At 36.6% G+C, this 24,835-nt stretch overlaps 1 protein-coding gene across 2 annotated transcripts in view; it reads right to left on the bottom strand.

The window, feature by feature from the left end:
• The window catches only part of l(2)34Fd (nucleolar protein 10 lethal (2) 34Fd), a 238,401-nt gene that overhangs the window by 46,072 nt on the left and 167,494 nt on the right, over positions 1-24,835 (bottom strand). For both annotated transcript variants that reach the window (XM_090401368.1, XM_090401370.1), the window contains exon 13: positions 22,273-22,351. In XM_090401368.1, the coding sequence (XP_090257494.1) occupies positions 22,273-22,351 (79 nt within the window). The remainder of the gene's footprint in view (positions 1-22,272; positions 22,352-24,835) is intronic.

The following is a 24,835-nucleotide window of genomic DNA, read 5'->3' as shown; positions in this document are numbered from 1 at the left end:
TCATTCATTAACACTGGGTTGGTATATTGTAAAGCAGGGTCTTCAGTCTTCAACCTTTCAGACAGCGCGGGCCGCATTAAAAATTTCAATGAAGCCTGCGGGCCACTAAGCTATACTGTGGTATTTAGAATTGTAAGATGCTTTCCAGATTCATAACGAACACTGTGCATTTGATACTTTACACAAAATCCTATAAAAATAAACAAACTCAGCTTTAAGAGCATAGATAGGAGTTGGGTTCATGACAAGTACAGTGGTATCTTGCTAATACGAATCCTCCAGTAATTTGAATTGCAGTTTGAAAGAAAAAAAGTTTTACTTATTACATATTATTATTTTGTGTACTATTATTTTGCCTCCAATGGATCAGAACAAAATACAATTCATTAAATTAAAAGCTCGTAAAGACCTGCTTTTAAATGTAATTTCCCAAAATTACGACATTACCACATCAATAAAAAAATATAAATTTGAAGGATGTAACATTCTCAGCTGCTGCTGCTTGGGAAGCCTCGAACCTGAGCAATTCGAGCGTCATGGAAAAAACTGTGGCCTTCTAGAATTTACCAAGATAACTACAGTAATATACAAATAGAGGAAATTCAAAATGTCCATAATTTAGTTAAAAATATAAATCCAGATGTTGATATTTCACAAATAGATGTTAAGGAATGGATTACAGGTAGAACTGAAAGTGAATTCGAAATCAAATCAGATGCTGAAATTATAAATATGATGCTACAGAATGAATTAGTAGACGATGATGACGATAAAGAACTTGAAGAAAAAAAAAAGTAAAACATGGAGAGGCAGTTGACAGTTTAATATGCGTATAGAATTGACTAAACAGAATGATACCCATTCCACAAAATTGTATTGCTAATGCAGCTCCGAGAAGAAGCATTCGAAAAAAGTTTAGCTTCCAAGAAGCAAAAGAAAATCAGTGGCTTTTTCACAGAAAAATTTAAAAAAAAAAACACATTTTTTTGTGCGTTATTTTGTGAAACTTTTTTTTGTGTTGTGTACAAGAAAGAGATATTTTTTACGCAAATTAAGTTATGTACTGAACCATGCAATTTTTTAAATAAAAATCCTCAACAATGCATTTTTTAATAAAATAAATTCATATTATTTTTTTAAGTTTTACATTATAGTACAGTAGATACTACTGCAAATACAATCATCATCAAATTTCTGACATGTACCCTCAAGGGGTGTACAGGATATGATAGTATCCTGTACACATGAAAAATTTACATCATTACTAACTTCCTATCTACAATTTTCCTCCAAATCAGTCTGTTACTTGTCAAGACTCCAATATTATCATTATCAGATCTTATATTTCTATCGTCTAAGGCACATTGTACCGTATCAATCCACCTATATCCTCATCTTCCTCTGGGTCGTTTTCCTGCCAACCTGGCAGAGAACACTTGTTTTGCTAATCTTTCCTCGCCCATTCTGTTTAAGTGACCATACCACCTGAGATTAGCTCTGCTAATGCATTCCTGGATGCCAACAATGTCAAGTTCTTTCCTAATATCCTCGTTTTTAATATGATATTGCCATTGATGCCATCTGTTCACCTCTAATATTTCTCAGGACTCTCATATCTGCGATCTCTAGTCTTTGGTCAAGTGTTTTACTTCTGACCCAGCCATCAGATCCATAAGTCAAAACTAGTTTGAACACTGTCTTGTATAAAGATAATTTAGTGTTCCGACTAATTTCTCTCTTATTCCATATGAATTTATTCAATTGACTACCTACCATACCAGCTTTGTTGATTCTGTTGTCTATTTCCATATTTAATTTACCATCTTCACTAAAAATCGTCTAAGTAGCTGAAATGTTTTACTTGTTCCACAGGTTCCCCATTCACAACACAATTGACATTTTCAACAATTCTACCTATATTCATTGTCTTTGTCTTTTTGTTGAGGACGATCATACCATATCTATGACAACAGTTATTCAATTTAGTCAGGGACTCTTGCAAACCTTGTAGCAGATTTATTTAGAAGTATAACGTCGTCCACATAAAGCAAAGAGCTGACATTAACATCTCCAATTCTGATATCATGTTTAATACCACTTTCCTTCATAATGTGATCCATATAGATAATGAATAACAGAGGGGACAATGTACATCCTTGTCTCACACTAGAATTAACATTAAACCATCTTCCTGTACTTCTTTCAATTCTAACTGCCGACTTGCAACTCAAATACAGAGTAAGTATTGCTTTATATAATGCCCCATTGACACCATATAACTGTAGCGTATTAAATAGCTTCTCTCTTGGCACCTTTCATATGCCTTTTCCAGATGTACAAAACTTAAATACAGATCTTTGTTATATTCCCATGCTTTCTCAACTGTTTGTAATAAAGTGAAGATCTCATCCTGACAGCCTCTATTTGGCATGAATCTAGCTTGTTCTTCACCAAGCTTTCCTTCCACAATTCTTCTCAACCATTTCTCAAGTATGCTTACATAGATCTTCCCAGGAACACTCAGTAGGGAAATACCTCTGTAATTCTTACATTCAGTTTTATTTCCCTTTTTATATATGGGTACTATCAGAGCTCTAATCCAATCATCGGGAATTCGTCCCTCTGTCCAGGCTTTCTGAACTATGCAGTACAGCCACTGTAAGACTTTTATACCACCATATTTCAGCATTTCAGGTCGAACATCAACTACTCCTTATGCTTTTCCACATTTCAAGCTGTTGATGGTTTTTCTACGTTAAGTACGGATATGTATTCCTGACTGTATGCCTGTTGAGTGTTTTTTTAACATTGTGCTATCGCTGCTTGTTTCATTTAGTAATTTTTCGAAGTAATTACTCCATACTTCAAGGATATCTTTTTCTCCTGTTTTCATGTCACCTTTATCATCCTAACTCCTTTACAGCACTCTTTTCTCCATTTCTAAGCTTCTTCAACAACCTCCAGAATATCTTACCACCTTCTTGATATTTAATTTCTATGTTCTTGCCAAAGTCCTCCCATGCTTTTGTTTAGCTAGTTTTACACAGTGTTTAGCTTTCTTACATTTGTCTCTGTATTCTCGAAGAGCACAAGCTGACTTATTTGCCAGAAACTTTTGATATGCTTTCTTCTTTTTCTTCACTGTCTCTTTAACTTCCTGTTTCCACCATGGAGTTCTGATTTTTCTATCCTTGCAGACAACCTCACCACTTGCTTCTCTAGCTGAATCAATCAGGGTTTTCTTCAAGGCTTGCCACTGGATCTCCAAAGTTTGGTTCCTGTTCTCAAACTCTTTCATTTTTTTTTCAATAATCTTTGTGTATTTTAGTCTGCATTTCACATCTGAGAGCTGCTCGACTTTTATTCCCTTTAAAACTTTCTTACATATTATTCTTTTCGATACGAAATTAAATTTTATCCTCAAGACTAAATAGTGATCACTTCCAATTTCAAATTCTCTGTACACTCTGGTGTCCTGCACCAGGGAGAAAACATCACTATCAAAAATAACATAGCCAACGAGACTTTTCTTCTTCCTTGCCTCTTCTCTCCATGTGAATTTGCACACATTTTTATGTTGGAACATGGTGTTAGTAATAACCAGTCCATGTCCTGAGCAGAAATCCAACAGGTATTTGCCATTATTATTGGCTTTGCTCTTTTCTCCAAATTTTCCCAAAATATTTTTGTATGTCTGACAATCATTTTCTACTCTGCTATTTAGATCCCCAACACAAGGACTAACTTTTCCTTTTTCATTGTGTCAGTTGCTTTTTCTAAAGCATGAAAAAATTCTTCCACTTCTACCTTAGTAGAACCTTCTGTGGGACCATAGGCACAAATAAGTCTCATTTTCCAATTCCCCATTCTGATATTTGCCCACATCACTCTACTTGAGACTGCCTGCCATTCAAGAAGATTAGCCTCGTATTTTGTGCTGAATACTATGGCTACGCCTTCTTTTCCTTGATTGTCATTGCCTGAATATAACATTTTGTATTTATTGTTCAGATCTCACCAGTTTTGTCTTTTTTGTTTCAATCACCCCTGTTATGTCGATCTGGTACTTATCTAATTCCTCAGCTAGCTCCATTTCTTTGCCATTCAGGCTCTTATGTTGATGGTACCGATCTTTAATTCTGGTGATGGTGAGTTGGGGTGTGCTTTCAGATTTGTTCCAATAGCTGACTTGTCACTGTAGGCCCTAGTTCCCTGGCGAAAACAACGGGGACCTCTTATAACCAAGCGACGCCCAAGCCGACATGAAATTTTGTCATGTTGTACCATCATTTTGTATATTGGTTTAAACCAATAAAAATACAATTTGGTTGACTAAATCCAAATTTCCAGCACATCCTCGTTTGTTCAATATCCAGGTAGATACCCAACAAGGTGCGCCATGAGAAGGTGAGGATTGGACATTAGGTCAGAAGCCCTGGTCAGTTCTCTGCATTCCTTTAAAGGCTATGTGGAGGTCTCCTCTCAGTTATACAGCTTTGAGCCTTAAGCACCCCGTAAATACAATCGATACTTGAAAAAAGATAATTTAATGAAGAAAACATTCATTTTTTACAATGTCGATGGACAACTTGGCGATGTTTTTCCTTGACCAGCTTGTCGATGTTGGCATCAATGTTGGAAGTCACTATGCACAAAGTATTCTCGAGATGTTGGTCCATAATCTGAGTTCTTGTCCTGGACTTCACATGCTTCATTCTGGAGAAGAACTGTTCATATAAGTATATGCTTCCTAACAAAGCTCACATCTTGAAAGCATGCTGGTGAAGATTAGGAAATACGTCCTCAGGAATGTAGTCTTCGTAAAATGTAAGCAAGGGCACATTGAATAATTTTTCTCTGAAAGAAGATTTGTTTTGGAGTTTAGAAGCTCCATTTGTACTATGCCTGGTATTTCGTCAGCATTGACAATGAATGGCATTGAAAATAAATCGAAAGAAGACTGTTGGTTACAAAAATCACTAACTCTCTCTTTAAACTCACTTCACAACATGGCTAATTTTGTAGCGTATTCATCAAGATAAACAGTTAGACTCAGCAAGAAGCTGAAAATGAGTTAAGTCACACACAAATTCTCCGGGTGGATTAAACAGTGGCAATGGACAAAATCTTTTCCTTCTAGTTGCGGTTCTTTCCATAGCAGTGCAATAAACCCTTCGTTCTTTCCCACCATAGCAGGGGCACCATCAGTTACTACACTGTCGAGGTTGGTTAAGCTGAGGTCAAAATGCTGGAGCCTTTTCTTGTGGCTTCAAGAATATCAGTGCCCTCCTTCGTTCCCTTCATAGGTACAAGCACTAGCCAGTTGTGCTGTATCCTTCACATCTGTGTTCTCATCTAAAGCAAGTGATTATGATGTAAATTCAGATGACTGTTTTAAGTTCCATTAATGTCATTGGCAAGTTCTTTGACATGTCATGCTACAGTTACCCCAGACAAACTCAGTTTTTTAAACATTTCCTTATTATTTGGGCACAGAATATCCCCAGCAGCGATGAGACACTCTTTCACAAACTCACTGTCTAAGAAGGCTTTTGATTTTTAGCATTTTTTTTCAGCTATTACATAACTTACTTCAACCCACGCTTCGCTCTCTTCCCCCTGCCTTTTAAACGTACCCTGCTGGCATTTTAAATCAATTTGGAGACAGCTCACTTTGTCCACACGAAGCCCCCCTTGAAGGTGATTGAAATTGGATGTATGCTTTGTCTCATAGTGTTGTTTTATACTGTATTCTTTTGATACTGACTCATAACATATTAAACACACTGGCTTATCATCAACTGGCACAAAAAAGTACAAATTGGTCCACTTTTCATTAAAAACCCAACAAGAATCACTTGATTTACGCTTTTTACTCATAGACGCCATAGTGATGGAAGATGAACCCAAAAAATGATCCAAAATGGCCATGTAATGGTTATTATCCACTGACTATGTCTCACACTAATGACAAAAGTGGGGCAATATAAAACCACAATATGCTATGGCTGACACAACAAACCTGCGTGCGCTTATATACAATTATCACACCATTCGCGACTGACTGTGGATGAGATCCTCTTGTATTTATATGAAAATAACAAAGTATCGAGAATCTTCGAGATGTATCTGGAAGGCACTAGACAGCGCACTCGAACGAACTACTGCTTCAGCCATCTACCTGCGATGTTAGTACTGCTTGGAGCTGGTAGATGGTTGAAGAATCATGTCTATGTGATATTTATTTTTATAGGATTTTATGTAAAGTATCAAATGCACAGCGTTCCTTGTGAATCTGGAAAGCATCTTACAATTCTAAACACCACAGCATAGCTTAGTGGCCCACAGGCTTCATTGAAATTATTTTTTTATTTAATCGCAGGTTTATTCATGGAGAATACAGAGCATGATATGCTGTGATATGAGTAGAACAGTTGATGAACATGAGAAAAAAGAAGATATACAGAGAGAAGAACAGTAATAGGAGAAATCAAATAATGACAGCCTGGTGGTTTTCTGTGGATTCCTTATTATATAAGTTCCTATTCAGAAGTTAATGCAACTTGAATTTTTTAAATTCAACCTTGAATTTTTTGACAATTAACATCAACGAAATTGGTGAAATTGAAGACTGGAAAGAAAACCATATACTTTGTATATGGACTGACAGGTAGTGGTATGGAAATATTCCAAAATTGTTGTTCTACTTCATCACTGGGTAGTTTAACTTTGTGTGATAAAATCATTATTATTTTGGATATCTACTTTAACAATCGCTAAAGATGTTTGTAGTCATTATATATTTTCAATTAATCCTTCATTAATTAATCATTATATCCTTTTAATTAAACCTTTGTTAGAATATACTTTCCCACTGATAACATTTCAAACAAAAGAAGTGAAATTTCTACAAATTCAGTGAGACTGATATTGTAAAATCTCTCGCGGTAAATTTTTCATAAACATTTTTCGTGATTGCTTTTACAGAGGTTTCAAAATATGTAGAAATCAGAAATTGTAAAGTTTTAAAGCAAATATAATAATTCTACTATCAACTTATATATGATGATGTATATTGAAAGCCTATGTGTAACGGAAAATAAGGGATTAGCCCGGATTATGTTTGACCCAGTGAGAACAAAAGTTCGAAAGGGCATACAAATGCAAAAAATTGCCATCAAAAAACGAAGGTAGCCCAAGTGATGTCATCATGCACGCAGAAGATCCGGGGAGTTATAGCCAAAGAACAAAGAATGAACGGGGCTATAAAAGGGCTCTAGGAGCTCTCTCTCTCTCAGTTTTGTTTGTGTCGAGACTTTGGCTCCAGGTGTGTGTGACCCCAGGCAAGGGGGACGGGAATCTAGGAGAGGCCATTAGCATCCGATGTATTTCCAGTAGCAGCTAGACATGCCACGAATGTGTGGAACTCGCGGCGTCAACAGTGGTTCCAGTTTACTGATAGAGATTCAATCTAGACTGTCCTGGAAAATCTGCCACAGAAAGACCGCCAAGAGCCATTCAAATTATAGCCAGCACCCAGGAAGAAAGGCAAAGTATAGCAGAACTTACAGAAGTATTGTCCAAGTTGTTAGGACAATACTTCTGTATGAATGTTAGGATCAGAGCTTACATTTGTGTGTGAAACACAAATGTAAGCTCTGATCTGTTAATGTTACAGTGGTTGTACCTGAGATTGTATATATAGTTATTGAGGTTAAATTGTGATTAGTTAATTATTTAGTTACAGGAATAGAGAGAGAGAGAAGCTAAATGCTAACTTATGTATGTCTAAATAGAACGTTTAGCTAAACATAATGGCAGCTCAAGATGGCCAAGTTGTTGTATATAGGTTGATTAAGTGCTGTGTATGTTATGTCCAATTAAAAATGTTGCATGATGAGTAAGTGATAGGCCTTTAAGAGCTTTTGTTTGGTATTTGTCTGATGGATTATACAATTTACTTAGTTTAAGTTGAATAAGGTACTAAATGCACGCATATATAAGAAATGAATACAACTTAAGGGAAATTTTAGTGGGCAAAGAGATAAAGGAAAATTTTTGAAAGATAGAGTAGAAATTAAAGTAGAGATAATATTTTACAAAGTATGCAGCAATCTACATTATTGTACAATATGTTATTTAAGAGAAGTCTATGTGTGATGAATTCAACTTTTAACCCCATTATCCTTATTTTAACACCTATCCTTGGGGGGGGGGGTGCGAAAGAATGCAAGGCAAGACTACAGAGTATCACAGATAAACAAATTAGAAAGTGGACCATATCACTGCAACATTTAATAATCTCTGATCAAAAACAAACTCATTTCACTACTCATTCACAAAAATTATCCTCGAAAAACAAAAGAACATCTTAAAATTAATTCTTATGAAAACCTTCCAGCCAGCCAGCCCTACACTTCTAATATACATGTAGACATGGTGGTCCATCAGAAAGCACAGCATGCATTCGCACGCGCGCACACACCCACACACCAGAAATTTCAAATTTCTAATCATACAAACCTAACCAAAAAAATTTTTTTAAATCGAAAAACAACATATTAGGTATTCAAAAGCATTATAAACCATTAGCTGAGAATCACATGAGCGAATATTACTTGGTAGCATGTTTGCTTAAAATATAATTAAATGATTTTATAAATCTATTTGGGGTGCTTAAGGGTCAAGGCTATATAACTGAGAGGAGACCTCCACATAGCCTTTAAAGGAATGTGGAGAACCGATCAGGACTCCTGACCTAATGTCCAATCCTCACCTTCTCATGGTGCACCCTGTTAGGTATCTACCTGCATACTGAATGAACGAGGATGGGCTGGCAATCTGGGATTTAGCTGACCAAATTGTATTCTTATTGGCTTAAACCAAAATATAGAATAATTGTACAACATGAGAGAATTTCATGCCGGCTGGGGCATCGCCCAGTTAAAGAAAGCCCTGGTTTTCGCCATGAAACCAGGGCAAACAGCGAAAAATCACCTACTGGAACAAATCCTAAAACCATCCCAACTCAATATCACTAGAGTTCAAGATCGGCAATATCAACATAAGAAGCCTGAATGGCATAGAAATGGAGCTAGCTGAGGAATTGAATAAGTACCAGATCGATATAATACGGGTGACTGAAACAAAAAAAGGCAAAAACTGGTGAGATCTTTCTGAGCAATCAATACAAAATGTTATATTCAGGCAATGACAATCAAGGAAAAGAAGGAGTAGCCATAGTATTAAACACAAAATATGAGGCTAATCTTCTTGAATGGCAGGCAGTCTCAAGTAGAGTGATGTGGGCAAATATCAGAATGGGGAACTGGCCAATGAGACTTATTTGTACCTGTGGTCCCACAGAAGGCTCTACTAAGGTAAAAATGCAGGAATTTTTTGTGGCTTTAGAAAAAGCAACTAACACAATGAAAAAGGAAAAGTTGGTCCTTGTTGGGAATCTAAATAGCAGAGTAAGAAATGATTGTCAGACATAGAAAAATATACTGGGAAAATTTGGAGAAATGAGCAAAGCTAATAATAATGGCAAATACCTGTTGGATTTCTGCACAGGACATGGACTGATGTGCACAAATTCACATGGAGAGAAGAAGCAAGGAATAAGAAAAGTCTCGTTGGCTATGTTATTGTTCATAGTGATGTTTCTCCTGGTGCAGGACACCAGAGTGTACAGAGAATTTGAAATTGGAAGTGATCGTTATTTAGTCTTGAGCAGGATAAAATTTCATATTGAAAAGAATAACATGTAAGAAAATTTTAAAGCGAATAAAAGTTGAGCAGCTCTCAGATGTAAACTGTAGACTAAAATACACAAACATGATTGAAGAAAAAATGAAAGAGTTTGAGAACAGGAATCAAACCTAGGAGATCCAGTGGCAAGCCCTGAAGAAAACACTGATTGATTCAGCCAGAGGGACATGTGGTGAGATTGTCTGTATGGATAGAAAAATCAGAACTCCATGGTGGATACGGGAAATTAAAGAGGCAGTTGAAGGAAAAGAAGAAAGCATATCAAAAGTTCTTCGCAAATAAGTCAGCTTGTGCTCTTAGAGAGTACAGAGACAAATGTAAGAAAGTTAAACACAGTATAAAACTAGTTAAACAAAAGTCATGGGAAGACTTTGGTAAGAACATAGAAAATAAATATCAGGAAGGTGGCAAGATATTCTGGAAGTTGTTGAAAAAGCTCACAAATGGAGGAAAGAGTGCTGTAAAAGGGATTAGAGATGATAAAGGTGACATGAAAACAGGAGAAAAAGATATCCTTGAAGTATGGAGTAATTACTTCGAAAAATTGCTAAATAAAGCAAGCAGTGATGACAGCACAGTGGAAAAAAACACTGATCAGGCATGCTGTCAGGAATACATATCCATACTTGAAGTAGAAAAAGCCACCAAAAGCCTGAAATGCGGAATAGTAGCAGTAGTAGATGATATTCAACCAGAAATGCTGAAGTATGGTGGTATAAAAGTCTTAAAGTGGCTGCACTGCATAGTTCAGAAGGCCTGGACAGAGGGAGGAATTCTAGATGATTGGAGTAGAGCTCTCATTGTACCCATATATAAAAAGGAAAATAAAACTGAATTTGAGAATTACAGAGGTATTTCTCTACTGAGCGTTCCTGGTAAGATATATGCAAGTATACTTGAGAAACGGTTGAGAAGGATTGTGGAAGAGAAGCTTGGCGAAGAACAAGCTGGATTCAGGCCAAATAGAGGTTGTCAGGATCAGATCTTCACTTTACGACAAATAGTCTAGAAAGCTTGGGAATATAAGAAAGATCTGTATTTAAGTTTTGTCAATCTGGAAAAGGTATATGACAAGGTGCCAAGAGAGAAGCTATTCGAAACACTACAGTTATATGGTGTCAAAGGGGCATTATATCAAGCACTACTTAGCCTTTATTTGAGTTTTAAGTCAGTAGTTAGAATTGAAGGAAGTACAGGAAGATGGTTTAATGCTAAATCTGGTGTGAGACAGGGATGTACATTATCCCCTCTGTTATTCATTATCTATATGGATCACATTATGAGGAAAGTGGTATTAAACATGATATCAAAATTGGAGATGTTAATCTCAGCTCTTTGCTTTATGCAGATGATGTTATATTTCTAAATAAATCTGCTACAAGTCTGCAAGATTCCCTGACTAAAGTGAATAACTGTTGTAATAGATATGGTATGAAGGTCAGCATTAAAAAGACAAAGACAATGAAAATGTTCAAAAACATTGAAAATGGAGAACCTACAGAACAAGTAAAACCTTTCAGCTACTTAGGCACGATTTTTTAGTGAAGATGGTAAATTAAATATGGAAATGTACAACAGAATCAACAAAGCTGGTATGGTAGGAAGTCAACTGAATAAATTTATATGGAATAAGAGAGAAATTAGCCAAAACACTAAATTAGCTGTATAAGATGGTATTCAAGCCAATTTTAACTTATGGATCTGAGAGCTGGGTTAGAAGTAAAACACTTGATCTGAGACTGGGTTAGAAGAGTAACTTATGGATCTGAGACTGGGTTAGAAGTTAAGACTGGAGACTGCATATATGAGAGTCCTGAGAAAGATTAGGGGTGTGAATAGATAGCATCAATGGCAATATCATATTAAAAATGTGGATATTAGGAAAGAACTTGACACTGTCAGCAACCAGGAATGCGTTAGCAGAGCTAATTTTAGGTGGTATGTTCATTTAAACATAATGGGAGAGGAAAGATTAGCAAAACAAGTGTTTTCTGCAAGATTAGCAGGAAAAAGACCCAGAGGAAGACCAAGATATAGGTGGACTGGTACATTAAAAAGTGCTTTAGAAGATAGAAATATAAGATCTGATAATGTTGGAGTCTTGACTAATTTGGAGGAAAATTATAGATAGGAAGTTAGTAATGATGTAATTTTTCATGTAGTACTATCATATCCTTAGGGTGTATATCAGGAATTTGATGATGATATAAATCTATTTCAAAAAAATAAATAAAAATCTCATGCTATTGGAAATATGAAAATTTTTAAAATAAGTAGTTAAATTTAAAAAAAAAAGAATATTAACAAATTATTTTTATCTTTCTTGTCAGCTCTTAGCCCATACAGTATTAACATACCACAGGCCCTGCAGCCTTTAGTGTTGGAGACTTATATATAAAATTACCTATTTAAAAATGAAGTGTTTAGTTATTAACAAAACAAAATACAAGTAACCCTCGTATAATGCAGATGTTAGGTTCAATAGAAATGGTGCGTTATATAAATCGTGTTATACGAGACTTAGATCACATAGAAAAAGTAGGGTTAGGTTCAGAAATCGTTTTTCTTTTTTTTTAATTATATAAACAACGACATATCCAACAAAAACAATATTTTTATTTAATTCAGGTAATTCATTAAGTTAAGAAAACAAACCATGAGACAAATATGTAGTATAAAATTATAAAAATTACAAATTGTACATAAATTTCATTGCACATATTTTAATCATCATCACTGTCTTCAGAAATAACATTTTGTAGATGTTCCTTAAGTGGCTGGAGGTCATCACCACTTGAATTCTCTTGGACAACATTAGTATAATTCTCATTGCATACTTTGGCTGGTTTAGTCATCAAGAAGTCAGTAATAAGACTTTGCTTTCCACTATGCTGCAATTTTTTATTAAGTACATAATATGGCACTAAACAAATAAATATCCAATTGTCTCATGAATTTTCCTGAGCACTCCACTGAGAGATCATTATCCGTAAAATAACTTCCTAACTTTCTTGCCAAGTCCAATCCTTCTGCTAATTTCTTTAAACTGAATTCTTTAATGGATTCATCACAATCAGAATCTTCAGAACTTTCGCCGCCATCTATTAATTGTACCAGTTCCTCCTCATTTTTTAAATATGTTTCTCCATCAATTAATTCACTAATTTCATTTTCAACCATATCGCAAAAGCCCTCTCCACCAAAAATGTGTGCAACGTTTATTATACGACATAGCTCAGCATCCACTAGAGGTACGAAATTTTGTTCCAGAACGGCTTCAGGCCATATTTTTTTCCAGCAAGCATTCAGCGTAGAGGGTTGTAATTCCTTAATGGACAGAGAAATAATTTTTACACAATTCAATATTGAAAACTCTTTCCATGTTTACATGAAATCCATTTTTTCCAAAATTAATTCAAATGTCCGCTGAATATAATATGATTTAAATGTTGATATTATTCCTTGGTTGAGTGGTTGAATAAGTGTGGTAGTATTAGGCGGCAAAAAAGTTATTTTAATATTCGGATGGCTTAAATTTGTTGGGTGGCCTGGTGCGTTATCTAAAATTAGTAGAATTTTGAAGTTTATATTCTTTTTCTTTGTGTAACTTTCTACAGTGGGTACAAAACACTTGAGAAACCAATTTTCAAACATGCTAGCTGTAACCCATGCCTTTTTGTTGGCCCGCCAACAAAAGGCATGGGTAGGATGGACTTGTTGAGCCCTTTCATCGCACAAGGATTTGCAGATCGGTTAATAAACATTGGTTTTTGTCATGTAATCACCTGATGCATTACTACAAAACAGTAGGGTAATTATATCTTTGGAAACTTTGAATCCAGGAGCTGATCTTTCATTTTTCGAAATATAGGTGCGTTTTGGATTTTTTTCCAATATAACCCAGATTCATCTGCATTGAACACCTGGTCTGCACTGTAACCCTTCTTTAATGATTTTTAAAAGTTCTGCTGGGTATTTCCAGGCAGCTTCAATGTCTGCTGATGCTCCCTGTATTTTAAGATTATACAAAGAAAACCGCTTTTTAGAGTTTTCAAACCAACCTTTACTGGCACAAAATCCATGCTGAGAGATTTCTTCTGAAGAATCTTGATCGAGTTCTTTTAAATATGTATAAACTGAGAGCTTTTTGCTTAATAAGGTGTCCATCCAAAGGAATTTTCTTTTGAGTGCAATCTCCTATCCAAATCATTACAGATTTCTCCATTTTTTCTATTAGAATATCGCAAACACGAATAACGGGCTTTGCACTTACCGTTGACCCAACAATAACACTTTCTCGGACTTTATGTTCATTTTGTTTGATTGTTCAAATTGTTGATTCATTTAAATTCAGAGTCCTTGGTTTTTCGCCAATTTTCAAACGATCCAAGATTTTAATTTTTTTCTTTGAGAGAAATGAATTTCCTCTTCAATGTTGGTTTTTCCCTTTTGTTGCAGTTTTAGTGGCCATTACAATAAAAATAAACTTTTACATAAAGAAAAGCATTACATATGTATGTAACTTACCAGAAAATAAACTGCTCAGCTTGAGATTTTAAATGTGCTTTCCTGGCAGAAAACAAAGACAATTTTCAACAATAAACACTTTATACATATGTATAAAGTGTTTATACATATGTATAAAGTTATACATATGTTTATACATATTTATATGTATAAAGTTTACCGTAACACTTTATACATATGTATAAAGTGTTTATTGTTACGGTAAACTCTAGATGACGAACCTATGGTACTTGTGCCAGAGGTGGCACGTCTGAGAATTTTGCTGGCATGTCAATGATTTAAGGGTGATATCCTTTTATATGCTTATAAATTATTCAGACGTTCATATGATTGGTGCGGTATTAATAAAAGATCATGCGACCCAAAAACAAAAGCAACCGACAAGTGTTGAGTTGAAATGCTAATTCTCTTCAATCGAATTCCATAACATCTGAAACTGTCATAACAACATTCACAACAGGGTGTCATTTATCATTCCGATGGAACTTCTCATTACTGACTGGCTAAACTCACACAAACATTTCAACCCTTTGTTGAATTTTATGGCTTCTTGGCAGGCGAACTCACACATTCATTATATGGCATGTTTCAATTCTTGGTAGTCTTTTATTTTAAGTTAGCCTTTGTGATCTGTCATAATGATATCGAGAATTTCACGTGCAATAAAACAAACACTTATTTCATAATTGAAAAATTGGAAAATAGTTTTTAGTTAGATACTGTGTTTCGTTGCAACATATGGCTTTGCTTAAGTTTATACCGCATAGTTTCTGTTAGCACTGTTTTTATTCCATCTGTCTCTAATTGCACTATTTGTTGAGAATGACACAGACTGCAAAAGCCTCTGTACAGAGGCTTATTCAGTGATACAATAAAATCAAATTTGATTTTTAAGTCCAGCGGTGAAAAATATGAAAAAAAAAAAAAAAAAAAATAAAGGGTTACTAGAAATTGTAGACTGCGTTATTACTATTACTATTACTATTATTACGGGCAACTCCAGGGAGTCATTGGACTCATCGAGGGAGGCCCCAAATCATATTCATCACAACTATTTGACACTCATACAGTATCCATCATACCTCGCCTTAAACTCATTCACTGTCACAGCATCCACCACAGACTCAGGGAGCGCATTCCACTCATTCACTACTCTAAAAGTAAAGAACCCAGCTCTAACACCTTTACTAACCACACTTTTGTCCAGTTTCCATGGATGTCCCCTAGTCCTCCCACAACCAGCCCTGTTCTCAAAAATATCTTCTGAATTAATTTTATAGAAACCCTTCAGTAATTTGAATGTCTCAATCATATCTCCCCTCCTCCGCCTATCAACCAATTTTTGCAACCCACAAATCCTCAACCTGTTCTCATACGGTTCATTCCACAGACCTGCTATCATCTTGGTCACTCGCCTCTGGATCCTCTCCACCTCCTCCCCATCAAGAAGAAACCTAGGTGACCAAATCTGAGCACAGTAGTCTAGATGGGGTCTTATCAAGGCTCGATACAGAGGAACAATAACCTGCTTGTCTCTGCTTGTCATCGTATTCTTCAGCAACCAAGTGATTTGATGAGCTGTTTTGGTCACTTTTGCAATGTGTCCCCTAAATTTCAATTCCTTATCTACCAACACTCCTAAATCTCGTGCCTCATCAATTTCCTGGAGCACGGTTCCACCAATGCAGTAAACTGCCGCCAATCTTTTCACCCCAAAATGCATAACCTTACATTTTGCCACATTAAACTGACATACATTCTCCTTAGCCCAGACCTCCAATCTATCCAAATCATCCTGCAAAATTTTGACGTCATCTGCATTCACTATTGCCCTACCCAACTTCGCATCATCCGCAAACAAATGAACTGTTCCTCTCAGATGATTTCCTATATCATTTATGAACAAATTAAACAGCAGTGGTCCAAGAACAGATCCTTGTGGCACACCACTAGTCACAGGCCGTCTTGTGGACTCTACTCCCGAGTAAACCACTCTCTGATATCTCTCCGTCAACCACCCTCCTATCCATCTCACCAACCCTATGTCCATTCCCATATGCTGCAATTTACTGATTAGAATTCCATGTGGAATCCTGTCAAAGGCCTTGGCAAGGTCCAGTAGAATCACCGTAAACCCATTACCCTTATCCAGTTCAGCCGTCACTGTGTTATAATACGTGAGCAAGTTACTGAGGCATGACCTACCCTTCACAAAACCATGCTGTCCCCGATACAGTATCCCATTTTCTTCTATCCAATCTTGTATTTTCCTCTTGACTATTTTCTCTAAGACCTTGACAATGATTCCTGATATGCTAATCGGTCGGTAATTTACTACAGCAGTCTTGGAACCACCTTTATGCAGTGGAACTATTTTCCCCTCTTTCCACCCGCTCGGGACTAACCCAGACCCGAGACTCAAATTAAACAAAATGGTCAAGGGTACTGACAATTCTTTAGCTGCTTCTCGTACAACACGAGCTGGTATACCATCCAATCCCACAGATGTATTGACATTGAGGTTATGCAATAGACTACTCACCTCCACTTCATTAACCACAATTCCCGTATAATCTACTGGTTTATTCATTTCTGCAATGTCACCACCTGGATGATATACTTTTGCAAAGTGCTCACTCAGTAACTCAACTATCTCAACTGATTCAGTTACCTCCCTACCATCGGCATTCTTTAAAATCAATCTGCCATGTACATTTTTCCTTTTACTTGCTACATATCTAAAAAACTGTTTAGGATTCTCTTTAGCCTGCATGGCCAATGTTCTTTCGTAATCCTTTTTTGCTTTTCTTACCACACTCGTCACCCTTCTGGCCTGCGCTTTATACCGTTCATGTGCCTGCCGGTCACCCTTCTCCTTAAATTCCCTCCATAGTTGTTTCTTTTTTTGCAACTCAAGCTTAATGGTGTTATTCATCCATTTAACCCCTACTTGATTTATTATTCGGACTCTAGGTATACAGTCAGCCATTGCTTCATGCAAGCACTTCTTAACTACCTCCCATGCACTATCAACTTCTAGTCCTTGCAGTTGTGCATGCCATGGCACTGAACCAATCAAACTCCTAAGCTTGTCATACTTTCCAGCCCGATAATTCCACATGTACCCTGTCTTAATTGAAAATTCTACACCTTTATCCACCTCCCAAGTTAAGACCCTATGATCACTCTCACCGATTGGTGGCAATGTGGTCATATTTGTTACAGCCAAATCCTCAGATGTAATTACTAGGTCAAGCACTCTCTGACCCCTAGTATTTTCCATTACATGCTGTCGCAGATAGTTATCCCTTAATAACTGCATAAAATCCAGTTCCTTCCTCCCGTGTGTCCTCTCCTCACTCCAATCAATGCGACCATAGTTGAAATCTCCCATAATAATCACCCTCCTTCCACCCATTTCTTCTATTTGCTTGTGCATACTGTCACCACCATCTTTTCCATCACCTGGTCTATAGCAGCACCCAATTGTATATTTAGTTCTGCTAGCCACAATCTCACACCAAATGGCCTCAAATGTGCTCTTTTCTCTATCCTGCAATTCAACTTCTATTCTCCTTGGCTGGAGCTCATCAGCTATCATCAACAATACTCCTCCCCCCATTTTATTCTCTCTGTCATTCCTGAACACACTATACCCATCACATTCAATCCCAATAGTTATATCATCTACAGTCAGCCATGTTTCACTAATACCTATAACCTGTGGTCTGGAAGTGCCAACCATGGCCAAAAACTCTTCCTTCTTGTTCCTAATACTCCTAGTATTAGTGTACATGAATTTAAGACCCCCATTAGCCCCAACCCTACCTTGATGCCTTATATTAACTATCCCACTCAGATTTGTTGTCCTTATTTGCTCTGGCATATTATATTCATTCTTACATTCAACTGCCTCCATAAGGACTGTATCTCTACTCCCCCCCCCTAACAAATCTAGTTTCCCTGAATTTGCACATCCACTACATTCAGCAACACTTTCTCAAGTCTTCTTACACCGTAACCATTCAAATGCAAGCCATCCATCTTATATAGATCCTTTCGCCCATCAAACTCACTCCACACATCCACAAATTCCACACCACTCGTCATACATAACCCACGCATAAAGTCATTTGCAATTATAGCCCTCCTTTTAAACATTTCACTGTCATACCGTGGCAAAAGACTAATCATTCTAACTCTCTCACTCTTTTCTTTTGCTACCTCAAACAATTCATTCAGGTCTTCTATCATTTCCATTTTATCTCCTTTCAAATCATTCGTACCTGCCACAACAATCATTTCTTTCACCCTTTCCTTTTGCTCTCTAATAGACGCAGTTACGTCCTTTATGGTCGCACCAGGTTGGTACGATTTTGTCAAATCCTCTACTAACACACCTCGTACTAACGAGTCTCCATACAGCACTCTATCCTTCATTTTGTTCATGTTCACATTCATACGTCTATTTTTCCTGTCATACCTTTTATTATTGGTTGGTTCATTCAGTCTACTTTTGTTCATGCACTCTAGCTGCTGTTTTGCTCTTTCTATCGCACTATTCAACAACGCGATCTCACTCAATGCATCTATCTCATCTTTTTTGTTCTCTGAGAAACCATTTATACTATCATTCACACTTTCTACATTCACACTCTCACAATTTTCATGTACAACCTTGCCGTTTCCTGTCATATCCCTGTTTCCTTCATTCTGAAGGTTGACAAAAATATCACACTCACGATCCGAAATACACTTCAATTCCGCATTCTCCCTACATTTTCTACACACATTAAATCCTTTATTATCATCTAACCACACTCCGACCGCACTCCGCAAAGCGTACATTTCACAGCTAGTACATTGACTCATTTCTTTTATGCTACCGTTCTTTGATAACGATGGCGAACCTTCATTACTGGCCGCCATTTTCCTTCGCACAGGTGCCATTATTATCTGTGACGTGTTTTGTCAAATTATACCTTAATCTTTAATAATTATTCAATTAATAAATAAGAGGAAAAAAGTACAAACATCAGAACATTTAAGTACTAAATATAATTAAATAAAATGAAATATAACTAAATACAGTAACTTAGCTTCGTTTTGTCTTCCACCGTTACGCGTTCGATTCCGATGGTACCAAAATATATTATATCGCGACAGCAACTAACTTCCAAAAAACAACCACTGAAGTACACTCGTATTCAGAGAAACAATTTAGCACTCAAAAACGTAGAAAAACAGGGAAAAAAAGCGGACTATTCGCCGATTAAAAATCACTTTCTTCTGCACAGCTCAAATTCACCGCCACGTGCTACGGCGACGCTAGCGCCAACGTTATACAAGGGTTATCTGTATACAGAAATCACCTCACCTTAAAACTTTTCCTAAATGATGTTCTGCAGAACCATAGAGTTCAGTAAAGTGTAATCTGGGGTTCTTCGACAAAAACTAAATACAAAACTGACTAAATGCCACTCCTGATGGGTGAATTTCAGCTTTCAGGTATTAAACCACCTGTACACCCCTTGAGGGTACATGGCAGGAATTTGATGATGATGATGATGGCATTAAACCAAATTTTGAAAGAATTCTCCAAGAAAAAAGAAAATGTATTCTTCTCATTAAGAACTTTTATATTATTTTATGTGTGTTTGATATATATTAAAACAATTGCAAAATAGTTTTGCAATTTTTTATTGAATTGACAGGGTTCCATGATAAAATCAAATTTGTATATAAAATCAAACTTGTATATATCTTTTTGTTTCACAAAAGGATATATACAACTTTGCAGGAGAACAGAGAACAACTCTGACGTACAAAAGCTGAGTGAGGGTCATAATGTAGTGAAACGCATCAATTTTTGGTCATGTAAATTTATTACTAAATGACAACACTAGATAGAATGATACATCACACCATTTGAAATGACTTTCGATAGTGTAAAGTGAGCATGTTGTGTGTTTTGGTTTAAGAAAACAAAAGTCTGAAACAAGTTCAGAGGAATTTCTGCATGCAATACAGCAAAGAACCTCCTAGTAGGTGCACGAGAAAAATTCTTGTGCCATGTGGAAACAGAATAGCCTGTTTCCACATGGCACAAGAGTTTTGTGGAAACAGGCTATTCTGTGCATCATTGGTCAGCAGGAAGGACACGTGCTGTTGTGGAAGAAGTACCAGAAAGTTTCCAGAGAAACCCTGGAAAGTTAACAAGAAAGGCGTCTCATCAAATTGGAATTCCACATGTGACTATGGCACATTTTACAACAGTATCTATGTTTAAGGCCCTAGAAATTCAACCTCGTACAACATTTGAAGATAAGAAGATATGCCAGGATTTCTGTATGGAAATGTTCAGTACGATAGAACAAAATGAGGACTTTATGGACACGACTGTTTTCAGTAACGAGTGCACTTTTTCACATAAGGTGGCAAGTAAACACTCACAACTGCAGAATTTGGGGAAGAGAAATCCACACACCATCCTAGAACATGTTCACGGCACCCCAAAGGATAATGTTTTTCATGCCATAAGCAAGAAAAAAGTGTATGGACCCTTCTTTTTTTTTTTCTTCGGAGGCTATATTACTGTGGTGTGTATCAGGACATGCTACAAGGTATCTAATACCAGAATTACGCAACGATGACCACAACAGATGCTTACATTTCCAGCAAGATGGAGACCCTCCTAATTACCTGACAGACACACTTATTTTCCAGGCAGATGGATTGATAGAGGGGCACCTGTAGCATGGCCACTGCATTCTCCCAACCTTATACAGCTAAGATTTTTTCTTATGAGGCTTTGCGAAAGATTGAGTGTTTGTACCACCACTACCAGCCAATATGGATGAGCTGCATTCCAGAATTACTGCCACCATTGCTGAAGTTACGCCAGATATGCTCTGCCACATGTTGTAGGAAATTGATTACAGATGAAACGCATGCAGAATTACTGGAGGCAGTTATATCAAACTTTATGTCTGTATTGAAACTTCAAGTGTTATGCTACATTTGCACAGTAATAAAAATTGTTCATCTATCACTATTTACCTTCTATAATCATTCAATGTTGTATATCCCCATTTTTGAAACACCCTGTATCTCTGGTTTAAGGCCTTGTGAAATGTCATCCAGTGATCCAAATGCTGTGAAACTTTGCAGAAATACATTGTAAACACCAAGCACATAGAATTTGCATATCATGCAACTTGGCAGGTGCAGGAAGGTTTAAAAGATGGATATGGATTTTTTTCCCTTCATTCTGGTTGTTAATACTGTCCACAGTGATGGTACTAATCTTTCACCCAACATGCTTTGCTCATGAAGCTGTACTACCTAAACAATTGTAATGCTGTTGCTGCACTCCATGAATTTCGTTGCCATTAGAAATGTTGACAAAGTCCATTATCTCCCTGTGCACTGCGACAAATGATTAGTCCTTTTGAAGAAATGAAATCATTAGGAGTTAAATCTGACAGAGGTTGCAAACCAATCAGTTCACAACAAGTGAATGAAGTTACTGCTGCTGTTGTGCAGTAGGTCATGAATTACAGCATTGGTTCCTGTGGCGCATGTGCTATATCGAGATACATGGATGTGCCTTACACAACTCTCTGGAAAATTCTACCGAAGATTTTACATTTCTACCCATTCAAGGTAACCCAGACACAAGTTTCACCCAAAGGACTTGGAAAGTTGACTGACATTTGCTTTAACATTCCTTGATTGAGTGGAGTTGGATGCTGAGTGGCTGTGGATGATTATGTGGGGAGATGAGGCCCACTTTCATCTGAATGGAGCTGTGAATATCCACAACTGGCATGTATGGGTTACAAAAAACCTGCATGCTATCCAGCAAATTCCTTTGCATTCACCCATAGTTACACAAAAAAGATTTCAGATTTTAATTTAGTTAACATCAAAAGATGAGAAGTAGTAATTAACATAATGAAAATTATAGCTTACCTGTATCATGCGAAGATTCTTCTAGTTCTTCAGTTAGGCTGTCTAAGAAAGAACACCAACGAGGTGCTGGTCCAAGGTTCTGAAGTCATTATGCAACATTAATCTTATAAAAATATATTCCAATAAACCTTAAAATGTTACACATTTCTATATCATTAACAAGTGAGAAAATGTATAATGAAAATATTTTCAAAAAACATTCATAATACACACACACCTATCAACTTATGTGTATCAAAAGGCAAAAAAATAGGATATTTCAAATTAGCACACACATTAAAATATACATACTGAATATTATTATGTAAACTTTTGAAGTCTATGGAAGTTATATTTAAAGTTTGTATACAGTTACTGAAAAGTGATAAGAAGAATCTTACCAATTTATAAGCATTATGTGACAAATACTTGCAGAATATTCTATCTACTCCCAACACAGGGTTCTTTGATGAAAAGATTAAAGTTTTAAATAAGAGCAGTTTCCTTGTGGCACATATGAACAAAGAGCTGAGAGACCTTGTTATATAACAATAATCTCAACAGCTTGGGATAACTAATGGGTTACAATTATCCCCTTGGTGGAAAATTGTTCTCCTCAATATTGTTCATCTAGGGTTAGTTTAATTATTTAAATTTATTTAATAATTTAATTCTTTAATAATTAAAAATTTAATTAATTTTTAAAACATTGTTAGGATTTTGGCATTGTTTTTGTGTTACTCTACACTAATCCAATTTTTACCTTCATGTTTGCAATGCTTAATCTTCATTTATGCTTGCTGTGCTTTTATTTTCGATTTTTAATCATAGTGAGTATGTCTGTAATATGTCCTTTAACATTAACTGGAGAGTTGCAGCCAAGTTCATATATGGTTTGATGAAGAAAATCATTTTCCAGCAGTAGCAATATATTTTTACAAAATGCTACTCAAGATCTATGAGATTGAGTGTATATTTCACACTGGAGATATACTGCTAGAAAAGAAGTCCGTGGATGCTCCCGTTGGCAAGGCATAGTGCCATGTAATGAGTGTGTTTATAGTTGGTATAAATTGGATGAATATGATACTCACAAGTCAGTGTGCAACTGTGTCTGGGTGAAATGGATGCAAGATGGGAATTGGAGTTTGAGAGGTATTGTAATAGGATGCCATGTTGTTGTTGGCCCATCGGTTTGTCAAATTGGATCATCCCAGGTCCACAACCAGTGATTCCATGCTGAGATGGAAGTGCAAGGAGTCAACTGCAAGTGCTACCCGTAGTGGACAATCCACCACAATACTCACTAAACATGACTGTAAGGTACTATGAAAGGATAATATGCAAAAAATACCATTCATCGGATGGTATTTATATCATGTCTGCAAGGAGATGTGCTTTGCATTGTGGGAGATACTGAGACAAGGAGTGCTGAGAGCTTGGTTCACCTTTGCTATGAGTTGCCTATGAATGTACCACCTTGCCCCAGTCCTGAAGATATTTTCAGTTGTCAACTTTGTTTGCTTACACTTGGATAAAGGATTAAGCTAAATTTATAATAGTCTAATCAAGTGCAAAATAAACTTCCAAAATTCATTGGATGATATGTTGAATGTACTGTTCTGGGCATTGGCCTGAATTAACACAATTTCATCTTCAGTGATGCAAAGCATGTGTACAGTGAGACATGGAAGTTTGGAAAGCCATGTTATTAAGTGATGAATCATGTTACACCCTCTACCGAGAAGATGGACAGGTGTGGGTGTGGCAGATGCCTGGTGAATGATTCTTACCAGAGTGCATAACCCCCAATTTATTATAAGCTAAATTTATAATAGTCTAATCAAGTGCAAAATAAACTTCCAAAATTCATTGGATGATATGTTGAATTTACTGTTCCGGGGATTGGCCTGAATTAACATGCAATTTCATCTTCAGTGATGCAAAGCATGTGTACAGTGAGACATGGAAGTTTGGAAAGCCATGTTATTAAGTGATGAACCATGTTACACCCTCTACCGAGCAGATGGACAGGTGTGGGTGTGGCAGATGCCTGGTGAATGATTCTTACCAGAGTGCATAACCCCCAACTAAGAAATTCAGAGGTGGCAATGTGATGGTATGGTCCTATTTTTCCTGGTTTGGCCTCGGATCTCTGTTTGTGGTGCCCCAAACAGTGAACTCTAAGAGATAACTGAACATTCTGGACAATGCAAATACTTTGAGGCATTTCTACAGAAGTGACCATTCACTCTTTCAACAAGACAATGTCATAGTGTCATAAGGCTGTTGCTGTTATTGCATGGCTTGTGGATGGGAAGGTTTGACTGGCTTAGAGAGCACTGACCTCAATCCTACTGAAATCTTTGGGATGAACTGGAGCATCAGGTGAGGTTGGGTGACGTCCACCCCAAACAGTCCAGGACTTCATGACATGCCTACAGGAAGAATGGTCCAAAATTCCCATTGATAGCTATAATACAATTGTGGAAAGTATGTTCTGTATCTTCCTATTACTGCAGTCACTGCAGCAAAAGGAAGTCCTACATATTAAGTAAGTGCCATGGCAGATTGTTCCTTGCAC

Source organism: Typopeltis vanoorti, chromosome 12, assembly GCF_054136105.1.
Source record: "Typopeltis vanoorti isolate ZY-2024b chromosome 12, IOZ_Tvanoo_1.0, whole genome shotgun sequence".
NCBI classification, from domain to species: domain Eukaryota; kingdom Metazoa; phylum Arthropoda; class Arachnida; order Uropygi; family Thelyphonidae; genus Typopeltis; species Typopeltis vanoorti.
Note: the sequence above shows the minus strand (reverse complement) of the source record. Positions and strands in the feature narration are given on the sequence as shown.